The 17637-nt window shown below is 52.0% G+C and overlaps 1 protein-coding gene across 4 annotated transcripts in view; it reads left to right on the plus strand.

The window, feature by feature from the left end:
* The window catches only part of KAZN (kazrin, periplakin interacting protein), a 230960-nt gene extending 213790 nt beyond the window's left edge, over positions 1 to 17170 (plus strand). For all 4 annotated transcript variants that reach the window (XM_052792731.1, XM_052792734.1, XM_052792732.1 and 1 more), the window contains 7 exons: positions 4054 to 4245; positions 12473 to 12609; positions 13039 to 13209; positions 13602 to 13791; positions 13985 to 14115; positions 14409 to 14459; positions 15068 to 17170. In XM_052792731.1, coding sequence (XP_052648691.1) covers positions 4054 to 4245; positions 12473 to 12609; positions 13039 to 13209; positions 13602 to 13791; positions 13985 to 14115; positions 14409 to 14459; positions 15068 to 15235 — 1040 coding nt within the window. In that variant the 3' untranslated portion in view covers positions 15236 to 17170. The remainder of the gene's footprint in view (positions 1 to 4053; positions 4246 to 12472; positions 12610 to 13038; positions 13210 to 13601; positions 13792 to 13984; positions 14116 to 14408; positions 14460 to 15067) is intronic.
* Positions 17171 to 17637: the final 467 nt, after the last annotated feature.

Consider the following 17637-nt stretch of genomic DNA (forward strand, 5'->3'; position numbering starts at 1 on the left):
CAGTACTTAAAGCATAAAGGATGCAGAATTTGACAGTGCCATGGAATTTTGATGCTATCAACTGAAATATAATTAAGAGCCAATTATTTTGGTGTTGAATGGTAGTTTTCGTCAATTAGTCTGGGAAGTGTTTAAATTGCATTAATTTCATCACTGCCCACTTGCGGCAGATTCGGCAGGGGCTGGAGCGAGCCAGCGTGCGATGGGGCTCGTCCGCGTGGGGCGATGCCTCCTTCCCCCTGGGGGGTCAGGAGTTACAGTGCACGGACAACACCCCCCCAAAAAGGTTAAAAAGAGGAGGTAAAAATAAAAAGGGGCAAAAATGCTGGGGAAAATGTGCTGGGGAAGCTTTTTGCATCAGGGCTATTGCATTTCAGAGGCAATTCCGAATAGCAAATGTAACTTTGCGCCCCAATGTAGCAATGCTTGCAAGGCTGAACTGCAAAAAAAAAATTTTTAAAAATTATTCTGTTCTCTGGATCGTGTTTTGAATGCACGTGGACTCCCTCGTGCGGGGCCCTGAGCCCGGGTCCCCGTTCTAGAGGGCTGATGCTTGCTTCAAGCCACATACAGCTCCTTCATGGCTTCAAATAGAGGCACAGACCCAGCCAGCTCGCAGGGAAGCGTATGGGAATCCCTGCCGAGCCATCTGTATGTGGAAGAAATAGAGGCTGAAATGAGGTGTCTGAATAATTGGCCCTGTTTTCCTGGTTATTGGAACTTTTCTGTAACAATTGTGAAGAGCTGCCTGTAAATCACACTTTTTGGGTTGTTTATTTAGGTGCTTAAACTTGGCATAGCAGCAGGGATTTTTACCCCTCCCTGTTTTAAAATGAAGTGAAAATTTCCCTTTCAAGCCGAGTCATTCTCTTAATGCAATTTATGGAGATAAAATGGGCTTTCTCCTTAGGACCTTCTTGAGCCAGAGATGCCGGTTAAGACGGGATGGAAACTTGGAGGAGAGCGATGGCGAGCAGATGCTGGGTGTTGGGGCTGGGGGAACTGCTTTTGGGGGGGGATGATTGTGTTGGTGTGGTTTTGGTGGATGAGCGCTGACGGGCTGGGGAAATACCAGAGCAGGGTGAAAATCCTCTATGCAAATGAGGGTAATTACAGGTGTAAGGCAGCATATGGGATCACTGCTTCGGTCCAGCGTCAGTTCTCCTGGCAGCAGGTACTATGACGAAGCTTGATATAATGTAATATATAATTGCACTAAGTGGTTTCCAAAGAGAACTGAGGAGAGCAGGAGATGCTGTAGCCCCCATCGCTTTCCTGAAGTGCCAGCTTCTTTCCCAGAAAACCCTTTAAAAACTTGCTGGGAAGAGTGCGGAGGGTTTGACTTGCCTTGAAGCCCGTTCCTGGTTTCTACAGCGAAAGCGTCGGCAGCAGCCCCAGGAGGGAGTCGGGAAGAGAGCAAGGACTACAACGCTTTGTGATGTGTTACAAGAGCTGACAGCGTGTCTTTCGCTGTTTGAGCCTAGCAAGAGGTGTAGGGTTGTTCCCCTCAAACCTTGGCCGCATGGATTGTGCTTTGCAATTTTTATATCTATCTATCTTTATCTATCTCTCTATACAAAAAATGGATTGTGCTTTGCAATACATATCTATTGTAAAAGAGATATATATTGCAAAAATAAATACATACTGCAAAGCACAATCCGTTTTTTTTGTGTGTGTATATATATATATATCTTAAATTATATATATATGTAAAAGTAAGTATCTTGAGTATCTGGCTGATCCCGAGTTCAATAATTCAGGTTTCTCTGTAGGCTTTGGCTTGCAGCCGAAGCTACGCGTCCAGCAGCCGGTGGTGTGGGGAGCGTGGTGCTGCACGCTCCTTTCCAGATTGCACCTGTAGCTTCTTATACATCTTGGATTTTAATCTTTCAGTAGTTTCTGCCTGTATTGGGAGCCGAGTACTAAGTTGGGGATTAAATTGCCTTGCTGCATGCTTTGGAGGAGGAGGAATGCTTTTGAGTTTTTTCACCATTTTCTAACCAGGACCAGAGGGGCATAGCGCAGTTTTGGGGAAGCTGTGTTGCGCAGCACTTTATAGAAAGGAGCTTTGTAAAAATCAGCTGCAAATCTGCTTTTGGGCCCTGCCAAAGGACTTCTCCGGGATTCTCTGCTGCAGTGATCCCCGCTGGGCTGCCCTTCCTCGGGCTTGTTTCCCCTCTCCCCTCCCCGGAGGGGTCCCCGCCGGGTGGGGATTTTTTGGGTTCCCACCGAAATGCTGCAATTTGCAGAAATCTGTCGGGATCGGTCACCCTTGCACAGACTGCCCTGCCTCAATCCTCCTCCGCCAGTTAATCATTTGCCAGGGAATAGCCTGCTGTATCTCCTGGGCAAAGCAGTTTGTAATGAAAGGTGAAAGTGAATTATTGGTGGGGGAAAAAAAAAAAAAAGTGAGCACTTAGTGGCAGCCACTGGTGTTTTGGGGGGTTGCACAGGGCTTTCTGTGGCCGGGGAAGGTGCTGGGTGGGTTTTCCACAGTAAATGTTACACTGGGTACGAGTCCCTCGTGTTGTCCCCCCCCGGGTTCCCAGAGGCTGGAAGGGAAACACTGCATTTCTGCAGTCCCTGGGGAAGATGACTTTGGCCTTGGCCGCCTCTCGGTTCCTGCTTTTCGTACGGATTTCAGGAAAGCACTTTGGACTGCACCGAAATCCCCAGCCCGGAGCTCGACTGTTCCTCGTTAGTGACTTTATTGCTAAATAATTTACAGAATGGGGCCTTGCCAGTTTTCATACGGGAAGCATTTCAAGTATGCAAACCAGATTTTATGCCTTCCTGGCGCAGCTGCTGGCCGGGCCGGGGGGAGCCGCCTCTCCCCTCGCCCTGTCCTGCCGCCGGCGTCACCTCCTCGCTTCGCAAACGGTGCCGGAAAGGAAACGGCCCCGCGCGTGTGCCGGGGGGACCTTAGCAAAAATAAAGGGAAAAGCCACTATGTTTCCTGCTCAGCTGCTGTTCCCCAGGCTGTCTGGTACTTGGTGGCACTGGGGAAGGGATCCCACCACGGTAACTTGGAGAGGGGGCATTTATATTTTATTTCTATTTTATTTTTCCAGTAACTGTAACACGCATGCTGAGGGATTTGTTGTTTTGTGTTTTTTTTTTTTCTCCCCGTGGCCAGGGGCATGGTGCAGACCTGGGAAATTAGTAAGCACCTTTGGATGAGTAATGGGTTTTCTCCCGCATGTTCTCAAAGGGGGTGGGAAGCCAAGTCGAACCGTTCACATGCTCGCGTGAGTCATTTTGGATCACGATGTCTGGCTCGTATTCAGGGTTGCAGCGGCGCATGCATGGCCGAGAAGTGTTTTGCAAGAAGAGGATAGCGAGGGGAGATGAGGGCGATGGGTGCAATGTGGAAATAGCAGAAAAGCACTTTATTACACTAAGCAGTGGGCACAGCTATAGGAAATGAGGTTTCCAGAGCTTCCCCGGTGCAGAGGGGACCCCGGCTGGGGTGTGCTGGGGTGATCCTGTGACCTAGCCACTTTGAGGGGTATAGCGGTTGCTGGGCGTAAATCTGAAAAATTCAAGATTCAGCTCTGCAGGTGAAAGCGTCATCTTCCCCTTTCCAGTCTCACAGGGATTTTGTTGAATTTTGTTGGGTATGCCCGTATGAACGGCTGGAGGCAGAGCTGAAGCATCTCATATGGGGCACGGTGGAGCTCAGCAGCCTCTGTTGGACACTGGCCATATGAGCACCCTGTCGGCGAGTGGTTTGGGTGGGGAGGTGATTCTTGGTTTATTATTATCATTATATATTATTATTTATTTTTAATTTCTTAATGCAAAAACCAGAAACTAACACCCAGTGGAGGGCCCTCCCCAGCACGTTCCTGCCTTCTGCTCCTCCTCCTCTTCCTCCTCCATTCCCGGGGTGCTGCGAGCACCGCTGCGGGTTTTGGGCTGGGCAAAGCGGGTTTGCACGCAGGGTGGGGTGGGCACCCCAGCAGCATTTGCCCCGGGGTTTGAGTTTGCAGCGGGGCCGTGCCGGGAGCTGTCGGTCACTTCCTCGCATTGTGTCTCCTCTTCCTCCAGCGCTGCTGCGGGAGGAGGTGGCCCAGCTGCAGGAGGAGGTTCACCTGCTCCGGCAAATGAAGGAAATGCTGACAAAAGACTTGGAGGAGACGCACGGCAGCAAGTCGCCGGAGGTGCTCTCGGCCACCGAGCTGAAGGTGCAGCTGGCGCAGAAGGAGCAGGAGCTGGCGCGGGCCAAGGAGGCTCTGCAGGGTAAGGGCTGCGCGTCCCTCTTCTCGGGCATCTCTCCCCGGGACCCTAAAGTTGCAAGAAGTTCATTAACAAGGAAAGGAAAAGCCGTCCTTTCCATTTGGACTCTGAAGCGTGCGTTCACCGTGTGCATGGGCGGGGGGTTTGAATTGCAGGGCAGTGCTCCCCGGGACCCACCGTCCTGCTGTCCTGCCCCGGCGAGGGGTGATGCGGAGCCGGGATGGACCAGGGTGCAGTGACGGGCTGGGAAATGGGATGTGGGGGGGTGTTTGCGGCGTTGCAAAGTAATTCCTCCATGGCTAGCTGTAGAGTAGAGCCAAGAGAGCAGCTGAAATGCAGCTGGAGATGTTTGCAAGGTGGGGGCGGGTTGGATTTGAGCCCCTCGGACTTTTTTAGGAGGGAAGCAGCGAGTTTCCTGGTGAGTGCAATTTTCCTTATCCTGCGTGGAGTTCTCGAGCGCTGTGGAAAGCAGAGGCTGGGTCTCCAGGTGATATGCAGGGTCTCCTCCTTTCTTCATGCATTGATTTGGGTGTTTTCCCGCAGTGGTCGGGGCCGTGCTCTCCCTCCTTCGGAGAAGGAAAACACAACATTGCAGCTTTTTCTCCCCAAAACCAAGCTGACAATAAGTCCGGGCGGGACGGTTTGTTAGCCAGAGTCGGGGGGATGATCCTGAGCAGGGGAAAGCTCTCATGCGTCAAACCCTGGCGGCGCTGCGGCTCTAAATATCATCTCAAATCCCCAACATGCCGAGTATAACTTCCACTTGTCAGCTTGTGTTTGCGGATTATGAAGAGAGGCTGTCAAAAGTTTTCAAGCTCAGAGGTTGAGCGGCACATGAGGAGCTATGGGGCGGGAGAGCCCCAGCCCGCTGCATTCCCCTGGTCTGGGATGCTGAGATGCACGGGGCGGGCAGGGAATTGGGCTGAGTCTGGATTTGGCAGCGGGGAAGTTGGGAAAATTTTATTTTATTACTCTCTGATTTGCAAAAGCATCCCTATAAATTAGTAACAGCCAAAATATCTTCAAAATCTTGGGCCCCCCCTGCTTCCCCACCACTGGTGCAGCCTCCGGCAGCAGGAAATGCTCTGGGTTTATAAAACCGTAATTGGAGAAGAAAAACCTTAAGTAGAGAGAGAATATTTGCTCTGTGCGGACAGGGAGGAGGAAGTGCTGATAAATGCAAAATACAGAAAAGCAGAACTATTTTAAGACTATTTGCAAAAAAAAAAAAAAAAAAAAGAATAAGTCATCTAAGAGGCTGCAGTGAGGTCATATGCACTTCTGTGGAGGATAGTACAGAGGAAAAGTGAGTTTGGCTTGAGAATCGTGAGTATTTAAGGAATATAATGTTGGGTTTTTATTGGGCTTTTATTGGCTGCCATATGAGCTGCTGGGATTGGTTTTCCAGGACTTCTCTGCAGGTGTGATGGTTGGAAGAGGGAATCTCAGCTTGCACTTGGAAAGGCCCGTAACAAGAAGCCTTTTTAAATCAATGCTCCTTCCCTCCCTCTGCAATATTGGAAAGCTTTTGCATAATTTGGAAAAGCTTGCCATGCTGGATCCGGCCCCGTGAGCTGGGCTGGAGGTGCTGGGCAGCAGAGCAGGCTTAGCACGGTGGCGGGAACGGAGATGGGTAATGTGGAAACAGGATCAGCAGCTGGAGGGGCGGCGGGGGGGGGGGGGGCGGCATCCTTTTTCTTTTCCGTGAAAAATTGTCCAGAGAAACCGTAGCCAAAAGGGGAGGAAAAATGGCAGTAACTGTGCCTAGTGAATGGTTCTGCCAAGGAGAAATCTATCTGCTGACAGAGGTATTTGGGGAAGTAATGGCTCTAGCGTAAGGAGCTGCAGGATAAGGCAGTGCAAGGAGCTTAGGGAAACCTGGCTGTGCTGTCCCATAGCTCAGGGGTTTGTGTCAGTCGTGTCCTGCAGCCAAAGAGCATCTCCCAAGAGCACCTCCCTCCTCACAGCATGCATCACCGCAAAACCCCGCAGTCTTTGCTGAAGGATGCCCCGTGCCCGGCAGCATCGGCTGCAGCATCCCTGTGCCTGCAGTGATGCGCGACCCACGTTGGGTTGTGTGTAATGTCATTAGCAGATAAGTTATATGGAAATCTGTCGTCGTCGTTGGCTCTGAGCCTGGAAGTACGACGCAGCCGGTTCAGCTAGATGCTGGCTCGCCGGGACCTTAACGCAGAGGGAAGTGGAGAGGGTTTGCTGGCGGGGTTTGCTTTCAGGGGCTCCAGCAGTTTTAAGAGCCTTCATTTTGCACGGCTGCACAGGGTTTGGTTTGTGATGGTCTGGATGGAGGAGGGTGGGTTCATCGTTGCTCCTTGGCAATGCGTTTCCAGCCCTTTCCGACAGCATTTAGCACAGGGTAGCGCTGGCAATAAGCCTGTGCAGTGTCTTCCCCGTGCAGTGCTAACAAGCCTTTGCTGCGGAGGGAGGGAGCGGGGATCTGGAGCAGCACAGGATGCTCTGCGGGAGTAACCCGAGAGGTTTCTGTATCCCTGGCAGCATGTGCTTTATGCGTCTTTATTGCTCCTTTTTCTGGGCTAGTTCCATCTCTTGCACTTTTTTTTTAATCAATTAACTTCCAAATAAAAATCCTGCAGCGCTACATCCTATCGTCCTCTCATCCTTTGCTGGGTCTGGGACTCGGTGTCGTGCTTACAGTTTTAACAGAGTTATTTTTTGCCCCGGCCCCGGCTGGGAAGGGATGGATGTGGTCTGGATTCCTGAAGTGGAAATCTCCGACGGGAAAAGTTGCAGACAGCTTTATTACTGCTGGGTCCTGCTGCGGGAAGGGACCGTGCCCGAGCGCCTGGAGGACTTGAGGAGCCTCTTGGCCGGGTGACATCTCTGAGCGTGTGGGCTAATGGCAGAAACCCCGTTTCTGGGAAGGATTATCGAATATGCTGGAGCTCGCCTGCAGGATTATCACGCAGAGAGCAAACCTGGTTTCTGTTTCCTTTTCGAGTGCCAAGGTGGAGACCTTGGGCTCGCTTTCCCCGTTGCTCGGGAAGGCGTGAACTGACTTCACGTCTGCTCTGCAAATGGGTTGTAGTCCGGTCCCCTCCCTCCCAAACCCACAACTCGGAGCTGTGACCCCCTCAGGAGATGGCGTTTGGGCTGGAGCAAGCCTCCTGCAGAAACCCTCAGCACCTCCGGCTGGCCACAGCAAGGGGGGGATAGCAAAGGAATGGGCAGATGGGTGTCCCAGCCGTGGACCCAGCTGAGGAAGCCTCTCTCCACCAAAAGGACGTGGGGCTCTGTACAGAAAACCTATTCTTCTCCTTTTGAAGACCCACCTTAAGTTTGCAGCAGAAGTCATTGACCACCTTGTTGACCCTTGGGGGTTGGGTTTGAAAAGCCCTTGGCCTCACAGCAGGGTGTTTCCAGGTAAGTTCCCCCAAGGCAAATGTCTCACCTAATCTTTTCCTGAAATTTGATGTTGCACTTGAATTTCCTGCCTGTGCTGAACCTCCGCATGCCCAGGAGCGAGCGCTGGCTCTGCCCAACACGGCGTAACATTGACGTCTTCAACAGCAAGATGTTCTCTGCAGACGGTGATGGCTGCACCCGGGGAGTGCGTGCACTGATTTAATTACAAAGCGAGGAGCGGCGCTGCAATTCCTGCGCGGGGCTGGCCGATTTTATGGGTTAGTCATGGTGACAATATTGAATTTCATAGTTGGGATGGAGAAACAGGAGAAATTAAGTGAATGTTAATGGGACAGGATGGATTTGCACGTTCCTCTTGCACAGGGCATCGCCGAGGCTTGAGCGGTGGCCCCTGAGGACGCCGTTCCCAGTGTTAGAAAATAAGTGTATGATTCAGTAAGTGATAAGTCAGCTCCAGTTCCATTCCTGGTATGAAAATCCACATTGCACAGGGTGAGAGAAGTACTCTGAAGCCGATGGGAGTCACAGGGAGCTGCCCTTCAGGAGGGTCGGAGGCAGGCTGCATAGGCTGCCAGTGCCCTGACTTGTGTTTGGGCTCTGCTGCTTCATCCTGGGAGTGGGAAGCCAGGTAGAGATGCTGTTCTTACGGTCCAAACTTGGTCGTTTTTCATCTAATACCACATTACCAAGGTAACTAATTACTAATAGTAATAAGTAATAAACTAATTACGTCCTCTAAGCAAACCTGGGCTAGATGGTGTGACCACCACCCCATCATTTTCCCTTAATTTGCTATTATTAATTTTGAAGTGTGGGGGAATGGTGTTTATAGCAGCCCCCATCTTAGAGAGGGAGATGCCTGGTTTTAGCATGCAGTAGCTAATTCCGATGCAGAAGTTGTTAGGTGTTGAAGCTGGACAGGGGCCGTGGGGTGGTGGCACTTCTGGTGGTGGCATCACGGCAGCTAGAGCTGTGCTGCTGCCTCGGGCAAGGTTGGTGTATCGGAGCAATTAGATTTCGGCTTGTAGGTAAAGTTGGAAACAGAAGGCACTGGGGGGGTACGGGGGGGTATTTTTAATTGTTTTGGCTGCGGGAGGACCCCAACACGGAGCAGGTCCTGTTACTGCTCTGCATCCATCATCCTCCCAAAGGAGCGATGCTCGGGGGACGGATCGTGTGGCAGGAGGCAGAAGCTCAGGTAACAGGAGCGCGGGTTGACCTCGCGCGGGATTAATGGTGCGGGGGGCGGTGGCGAGAGCTGGGGGGGTTCACAGCACCGTTCCCGACCCATCTCTCCCATCGCTTGCTGCTGGGGCTGGTGCCAAGCTGCCGAGTCCGGAGGGGGGGGCTGGTGGGTCCCCCCCTCTACTTCTGCCACGTGCTTTGGGTGGGAGGGGGAAATAAATAATGCAAATAAGCTGCGTGAGAGAAACACTTCCCGCTCACGGGATGGGTTTAGGATTTCTTGCTTCTCTTGTTGTCTTGGGTTTATGAACAGGTCAGAGGTTTTGCCAGAGCCTGCCGTGCAGACGGGCTGTGGGAGAGTTTCTTTAGATATTCCTGTGGGGGCTGGGATACAGAAACCTGGCCCTGGGTCATCAGATTAAAGAAAAGCCGTTTCACTTCCTTGGATGGCCCCGATGGCCAGTGAAAACCCGCTTTATTCCTCCTTGGCTGCCCCTGCTGTCGTGCCATGGATTGCAATGGCTCATTTTCCCCGGCCAAGTAATTAGCAGGGCTTGTTTGCTAAGAACGTATTAAGCTGCTGCACCAAGCGGTGCTCAGTCCTGGAGCCGCTGGCAGCCCTAACTGCTCACTTCTGCCTAACTTTTTTATTTTTCTCCTGCCTCTTTCAATTAATTTCCTATTAATTGGGTTTGGAGTGAAGTTCTCAAATGACTGATAAATCTTCTTTAAGCTTAGGAGCTAATCGGTTTTGGAGGAGGGAGAGCGGTGGTAATAGAGGGGGAAAAAAAGTACAGTAATTTTACCAAATCTCTCAGATACGAACTGAAACAAATGGTAAATTGTCCTGTTAGGTTAATAGGAAAAAATGTGCTCTTGCAATACCCCGAGTCCCCATCACCGCCTTGCGTTACTGGTTGGTGTGAATATTAGTAAATATTCAACCTTGGGAGATGGTACGCACTCTTCTCCTGTACTTCTAAGTTGTTTTTTTTTTTTTCCTGGCAAGCAACAAAATGTTTTCCATAAGTCTTGAAGGACCCTGAATGCTGCCACTAATTAAAGCAGGTTGTGTGCTATAGGGGACCCAATATTTAATTAAATTCTTTAGGAGTTCTTTGTCGCCTCCAGCATCAGAGAGTGCAAATGTGACTTAAACTTTTATAAGAGCCTCTTGGTATCCTCGAGGCAATTTAAAAAAATAAATATATATATGTATGTGTGTGTCGCAAAGTGTTCAAGGGCTTGAAAATAGAGGGGTTTTCAGCAGTGTGTTATCCTACGGGGATGGGGCTGAGACCGACCCTGCCCGGGAAGGGTTACGAAGAGCAGAAATTCCCCCTCTGGAGCCCAAAGCACTTAACGTGTCCTTGAGTTACGGCCAGTAGTGGTCAGTAACTCTGGGTACCTGCTTCTGTGGGGTCTGGATCTCACCCCAGTATGGCTCAGTCAACTTATCATTAATTTTTCTTTTCCAGCAAGTTTTTAGTTCATGTGAAATAACTGGGCAGGGGCAAGGATGTTGTTAAATACGCACAGGCGGCAGGAAAGTGCTTTTTTAAAAACTTAGATGTGGTCTGGTTGTGATTATTTTTAGAGGGTTTCTGTAGTTATTTCCCAAGCTGGAAAAAAAGTAAGGAAAGTCCCAGTGTTGGAAGGGGCTGAGTTGTCCCAGCAGGAGTCATGGTCATTGAAGTGGGCAAGGAAGAATCCCAGGCGCTCCCTATCATGGGACAGTGCGAATTGTTGCAGCATTTCTTAGCTGGTTTGTTGTTTTCTGGGTTTTGATTTACCTCCGATGCTTAATGGCAGAGTAGTTGGTCCGAAGAGTTTAATCTCCTGGTTTTTAACAGATAAAAATCTCTGTTGTCCCAAACATCTCCCTCTTCTTCCACTATTTGGTCTGATTTCCCCCCACACACACACACCTTTTTCTCTGCTAACCTGCAGGCTCTCTCCCCTCTTTACTGGCTCTACCCCAAGCACTTGTTTTATTATGCATCTTCCCAGCACACACTTAACAGTAATACCTGTACTCAGAAATAAGTTCCTACCTGAGTAAATCTCAAGCCGGCGGTTGTAATGAGCTTGGATGGGATGCGGGAGGTAGTTGAAACGTGTTACATAGAGCTGGCTGAGCAGGGTGCTGCTGCTCTTATTTAGGGGCTATTGCAGCGCATTACGGGGGCACGTTATATATGGTGCTGGGAGAGACCCCATTATTAGATTATTCTGCCTGATATCTGCAGTGCATATCTAATAACAGTGCTGCCCCTGCTTATATGCAGGTGGAAATGCTTTTATTATTTAAGAGAAAGCAGCTGGGGGGGGATGAGGGTCCCCAGCTGTAGGAAGGTGGGAGCGGAGCTCCCCAGCATGAGCTTTCATGTGCTGGGAGAAGGCAGAGACATGAAGCCAAGGGTACCAAAGGTGCTAATTGCACTAGTATTTCCTTTTAAGAGTGCCACAGTAATGATTTTTTTGTATTCCTCAGTCCAGTCTTTATCCCACATGCGCCTCACCAGGAGGAGCTCAAAGGCACGTCGTGGTGCAGTTTAAGCCCCCAAAAGAAGTGACAGGTTGGACGTGTGCGTGGAGATGGGTCCCACTCGTGATGGTGCTATCATCTTCTAGCGGCTTTTGTAATACAGACAGCTCTTGGTGGCTTCGGGGTTGTTTTTCTCTGGTGGGTTTTGGGGAGTTTAGGATTTTTTTTAATTTAGAGGGACGACTTGCAAGGCTCCTCTCCTTGCAACACAGTGAGTGCAGGGAGCATTGGAGGGACAGAGGGTGTTTTGTACCATCCCACTGCCTCAAGAGCAGCACTTCTTCAGGGTGGAAAAGCATGCAAAGTCTTGCCTATAATGAAAAGCAATATTTGTATTCCGATTCCTAAATTGGGTATTATTTTGGTGGGTGGGGTGTATCTGGAGCAGGGAGCCGCAGGGCATTTCTGCAGCGCTGCCAAGGACCGGGTTCAAGGCTGAGCAAAGCACTTAATGTGCAGAAATTACTCAAGTCCCTTGTCCTATGTGGTATTTCTGTAATTCTCCCTGGTTTTACCAGACTTCCAGCAAAAGCTGTCCCTGTGTCGGTGGTCAGCGACCATCTCTCTCGCTGGCGTGTGGGTCTTGGTTTCATCTCGGGACTGACGAAATGCCCCCATCGCATCCCGTGGTGTCCCCGCTCCCCCAGCCTCCCGCTCTGTCCTCTTGCAGCATCGTTGAGCTGGAAGGGGACTTGCGGGGAGCCGTGCCCAGGGCTCGTGGGAGCGCTGCAGGAATCCGCCTTGCTGCTAAAAATAAACCGGTTGTGGTTTATTTATCCTGGAAAGGGAGCAGCAGGTTTTCCTGTGCTGGGCCCTGAGGCTGCGGCAGCGGTTTTGCTCCCGGATCTCCTTTTCCAGGGGCCAAGCTGCCTCTTGGAGGGTGGGTGATGATTAGGAGCCACAGCGGCAATGTGATGGGCGTTTTGGGGGGCTGCTGGGTGCATGTGGGGGGTGCAGCAGTAGGGGTGAATTAGGCGTCTGCTCCCAGCCCAGCCCTTGGGGTCATAATTTGGTACTTTTTCCTCGAAAAATAAAAGAGATGGAGGCAAGGGGGTTGCCGTGCCCCCCACGCTCGAGCCGTTGTCTCTCCTGCAGCCATGAAAGCCGACCGCAAACGCTTGAAGGCAGAGAAGACGGACCTGGTGAGCCAGATGCAGCAGCTGTACGCCACGCTGGAGAGCCGCGAGGAGCAGCTCCGCGACTTCATCAGGAACTACGAGCAGCACAGGAAAGTGAGTTGCGGGAGGCCAGCACCGTGGTCTCGTGGCACGGGGGGGCTGGTGGCAGCGTGACCGCGAAACCCAGTTTGCCATCGGGCAAAAACCCACCAAAGCTCCAGCCGGCCTCTTGTGAGCAGGCAGACTCGCAGCAGGCTAAGGATAAATAGAACCGGAGAAAACTGGGCCACCAAGCCAGACCTGGGAAATTCGATGTAATTTTAGCCAGGTGCACGGCAGGCATCCCTCTTCAGGGGACTGGCCACATCCCGCAGCTCCCCGCTCCTGCCTGCTGCCATCCCTGCTGGCACAGGGCTCTTTTGCGATACCTTTGGCTGTCATCAGTTGGGTGGCCCCGAGGGGGTCGTGGCAGAGGGTGGGAGAGGGGTTTGTAGTAGCGCATGGATTTCCCCTTCCTGATGGGCACCTCTTGTTCCCCGCCAGGAGAGCGAGGATGCAGTGAAAGCCCTGGCAAAAGAGAAGGACCTTCTGGAGCGGGAGAAGTGGGAGCTGCGGCGGCAAGCCAAGGAGGCGACGGACCACGCCAGCGCCCTCCGCTCCCAGCTCGACCTGAAAGACAACCGCATGAAGGAGCTGGAGGCTGAGCTGGCCATGGTGAGCTCGATAACGCAGAGGGCACGACTCGAGGGTCAGCCCTGCGCCGCTGCTGCGGGCGCTCGGCTCGGCAGCTCGAGTGCTTGAAACGCCCCAGTGAGTTTTGCTGAAGTGAAATATTTATTGCAATATTGCATTTAAGTGTTTGCTGCCGTGGCGGCATGCGTGCGTTTGCTGCTGTTGTCGCATTATTGCGCTACTAGCAGAAAAAAAAAAAAAATCCATAGCTAAAAAGGAGCTGGATTATCCTCAGTGCAGGGAGCATTTACTTGCAAAGAGGAGGGTGGGTTTGCTGCAGTGTGTTGCTGCTGGTTCTGCTGCTCTGGGAGATGTTCATATGGTTCCCCCCCGCCTCCAACCACCACCACCACCACCTCGGTGTCCTTCCCCAGGCCAAGCAGTCCCTCGCCACCCTGACCAAGGACGTCCCCAAGCGTCACTCCTTGGCCATGCCGGGCGAGACGGTGCTGAACGGCAACCAGGAGTGGGTGATGCAGGCCGACCTCCCGCTGACGGCCGCCATCCGGCAGAGCCAGCAGACCCTCTACCACTCGCACCCCCAGCACTCGGCGGACCGGCAAGGTGAGCCCCCCTGCGCGGGTCAGGGTGTGGGGCCAAACCCATTTTGGGGAGCTGCCTTATTCCCCCATAGAGGTAAAAAACCAGGGCAAAACCCCCCCAAAATAGGTTTTTTGGAAGCGTATCAGAGGCTTTGCGTGGGGTCAGGTTTGCTGGCGTGATGTTAACTCCCCGATTGCCCCCCCTCGCCTTCCAGCGGTCAGAGTGAGCCCCTGTCATTCCCGGCAGCCGTCCATCATCTCCGACGCTTCCGCGGCCGAGGGCGACCGGTCGTCCACGCCGAGCGACATCAACTCGCCCCGGCATCGAACGCACTCGCTCTGCAACGTAAGGCGCTACGTGATGGGGGGGTGCTACGTGGGGGCTTGCTTCCCTGCTGTGTGGGTCTTGCTGGGGAGACGGGCTCTGGGGATGCTGCAGGTCCTCTGCTTCCCAAAATGATGTTGGTTTTGGGGTGGGGTACGGGTCGGAGGTTTGCTGACCTAGAGTTGCTTTCCTGGGGGTTTATCCCAGCCCCACAGCAATTCGGCTGCCGGAACAAGCCGGTTTTTGTTGCGGAGGTGGGGGGTCCGTGGCTGTGTTGGGGTTGATTCAATGGGATCTGTCTCCTTCTGCTGCAGGGGGACAGTCCTGGACCGGTACAGAAGAACTTGCACAACCCAATTGTACAGGTAGGGCACAAAGCCCTCTTTAAATCCCGCTCGTGAGACCCAGTCCCGTGCTAGCCAGTACTCGGGGGTGGGGGTGGTGCTCAGAGGCACCAATTTGGGTTTTTAAGAAAAAGAAAAGAAGCTGTCCTGAATTATAAGTCTGGCATGTGTCAGATTTCCGTGATTTGCCCCAAAATCCAGGTACTGCCGTAGGCTGTTGCTGTGCTCGGGGCCCATCATGGTCTCGATTTCTGTAAGGCACAGCCTAGATCAGGTTATTCTTCTGTATTTGACCCTAAAACATTGGGGTATTTTTGCAAGCCGTGGACAGACCCTTGCCTCTGACCATAGGTTCCTGGAGCAGAACTCCTGAACCAGTTGAATTAAGAAGCCAAAATCGCAGAAATGTGGGGAGGGGGCCCAATTTCACTGCCAATTCCACCACACATATTTCAGGAATTTTTTTTTTTTTGGTCCAGGACCTTAACACTGCTTTTGACCTGGACCCGAATATTTTCGGGGACCTGGACCCTGTGGTCCGTCATCCCTGATGCAAGGCATTGGGGGGGGGGGGGCGCAAATTAAACGCTCGGTGGCCAAACCCGTGTCCTCTCTCCCCACCCCTGCAGTCTCTAGAGGACCTTGAAGACCAAAAACGGAAAAAGAAGAAAGAGAAGATGGGCTTCGGCTCCATCTCCAGGGTGTTCGCCCGGGGGAAGCAACGCAAGTCCCTCGACCCTGGCCTCTTCGACGGTACAGCCCCCGACTACTACATTGAGGAGGATGCGGACTGGTGACCCCCCCGCGCCGGGTGAGCGCCGGGAACCTCTCCCTGGCCTCGCCATCGCCGATGTACATACCCCCAGCCCAATCCCGCCTGTGGACGTGTTACCTGTTGTCTTGGGAGCGATGCAGCTGTGTCGTAACTTCAGTTTTTTCCCTTTTTTTGTGGGTTTGTTTTTTTTTTTTCCATACCGGTGACTCCTTTGTTGTCGCTTCAGTTTGTCGGTTTGGGTTGGTTTTTTTTGTTGGTTGTTTTTTTTTTTTTGGTTGTTTTTTCCTTCTTCTTTTGACGAAACTTGAAACTTGAAGGACTGCTGTGTCTCTGTAAATACCAGAAATATTGTGCACTTTGTGCTTGTGACGTCTCTTGTCCGAAACCCGCTGTTTTCTGGAGCCCAGCCCGCGGGATGTCCTCGCTCGGGGACGAAGGACCTGCCCAGCTGAGGGACCTTAGAGAGAAAACACACACACACACACACAGAGGAAAAAAAAACAAAAATCTCATTTGCTGTGACGTCTTCCTGGCCGAACCCCGCGGAGGCGACACGGGCTGGTTGTAACGCCTGCCAGTCTGGAAATAAGTGTTTTAACGTTCCTTTTTAGTTGTTTTAATTTATTTGCACAAACCCAGAGGAGCTATTCTAACTAAATTATTGCAGAAGTTTGGGGATTTTTATATTTTTCCATGTCGGTTGGGATGGGGCGGGGAGGAAGAAGGGTGTGTTTGTACTGTACTGTCCTGGGAAGCTGCTGCCGGTGGTGGGGGGGCCAGAGCCGTGGACCCCCACCCCGGGCTCCCTCGGCCCCACGGCTGCAGATGCCCCAGGAGCACTTAACGCCTTGGAAAACACAAACCTAAAAATACATGCCGGGAAATCGGACGGGGCGGAGTGGGGGGGGGGGGGGGGAAGCTGGTGGGAGCTTCGCCCGCTGTTTTTCCCTACATTTGGGGGGCTCGCCCTTTGCTTCGAGTAAAGTTTGGGGAGATCCGGCATGAGCTGGGAGGAGGGGAAAGGCGATATCCCGAGATATCCCCGTATCCCGAGACGTCGCCCGGCCGGGGCTGGCCACCCCACTCCCACTTGGGGCGTCCTCGCTGTCGGGGGCTGGGGAAATCGGTACGAGTCCCCACTGGGGGAGGTTTTTCTGGTGCCGGGGTGATTTTTAAGCGCAGGTGCAGCTTGTGCTTCCAAATCCCCTGGAAATGCCCCAAAACCACCCCCCCGGCGCGGCGATGACTCCCCTTCTCCACTAACACGCACCGCGCTCTGCTTATGCCAAGATAAGTACCTTATGCTTTAATGCTTACGATATAATTTTAAGCTCTTAAAAAAAATGTATTAAGATTTATTTAATGATGCTATCATAGTGTATTATTTTTCTTAATTCCGATACGCACGCCCTGATTGAAAAAGGGGTATTTTGTCTTAAATCACCGAACTAAACCGCCGATGCCCTCACGCGGTGTAATTCCTGCTAATGGGATGATGCGGAGAGGCCATGGGGGGGGTGAGCAGAGGGTCCGGCCCCCCCCCCCGGGCTCTGCCGAGGGGAGGGCCTGGGGTGGTAGGGCAGGGTTTGCCCTGTGGCATCTTTCTCTGCAGAGAAGCATTTTTATATGTTTTGTTGGTTGGGGGGGGGGTGGGGTGGTTTTTTTTTTTTTGTCCTCCTTGTGTTTTTATAATTTAAACTATAAACCACCGGAACAGATGAGCAATCTCCTTGTTATCGAGTAGTTTCCTTTGCATTTCAGCTTTTTTGTAAATTAGGAAATAATTCTAAAAATTACTAAGAGGATGATTTATTTAAAAGAGAACTTCGATAAATAGCATATGAATTATGGGTAACATTAGATTTAACTTTTCCCCACGTGAGTGGGGGAGAATCCTTGAAGGCATGGATGCAAATATAAAATTATAAAAGATCTAAATAAAGCTTATTTTAAAGTACGGATGAACTCCATGTCATTTAATTGCTTGTCAGATGGAGATCCTGGGCTGACGCTGGTGGCAGCACGCGGGCATCTCCGTCGTGGCACCGGGCCCAAGCCATGAGGGTGTTGGGCAGAGTGGATGTCCCCCCTGCCCTGGCTGCCGTGTGAATCGGGGGGTCCCTGGGGCGATGGGGGATGCAGGGGGGATGCAGGAGGCGGCTGCATCCCTGGACCCGCTCTTTCCCAGGACCGGCTGCTGGCCGAGCGCTTGCACCTGGATGCGGCGATGCTGGCGAGAGGCTGGGGCTGTCGGTGCATCTGTATAAAACGGGGATTTAAGGTAAGTAAAGATTTGGGAATGTGGTGGAACAGCCAGGAGATGTCCTCGTCGGATATGGAAGGTGTAATGCTAAGGGCCAAGAAAAGCAGGTGGGACAGAGAAATGAGGTTTTGTGCTCGTAACGCTTGTTAGTGGATAAGTTA

Source organism: Harpia harpyja, chromosome 7, assembly GCF_026419915.1.
Source record: "Harpia harpyja isolate bHarHar1 chromosome 7, bHarHar1 primary haplotype, whole genome shotgun sequence".
Classification (NCBI taxonomy): Eukaryota; Metazoa; Chordata; class Aves; order Accipitriformes; family Accipitridae; genus Harpia; species Harpia harpyja.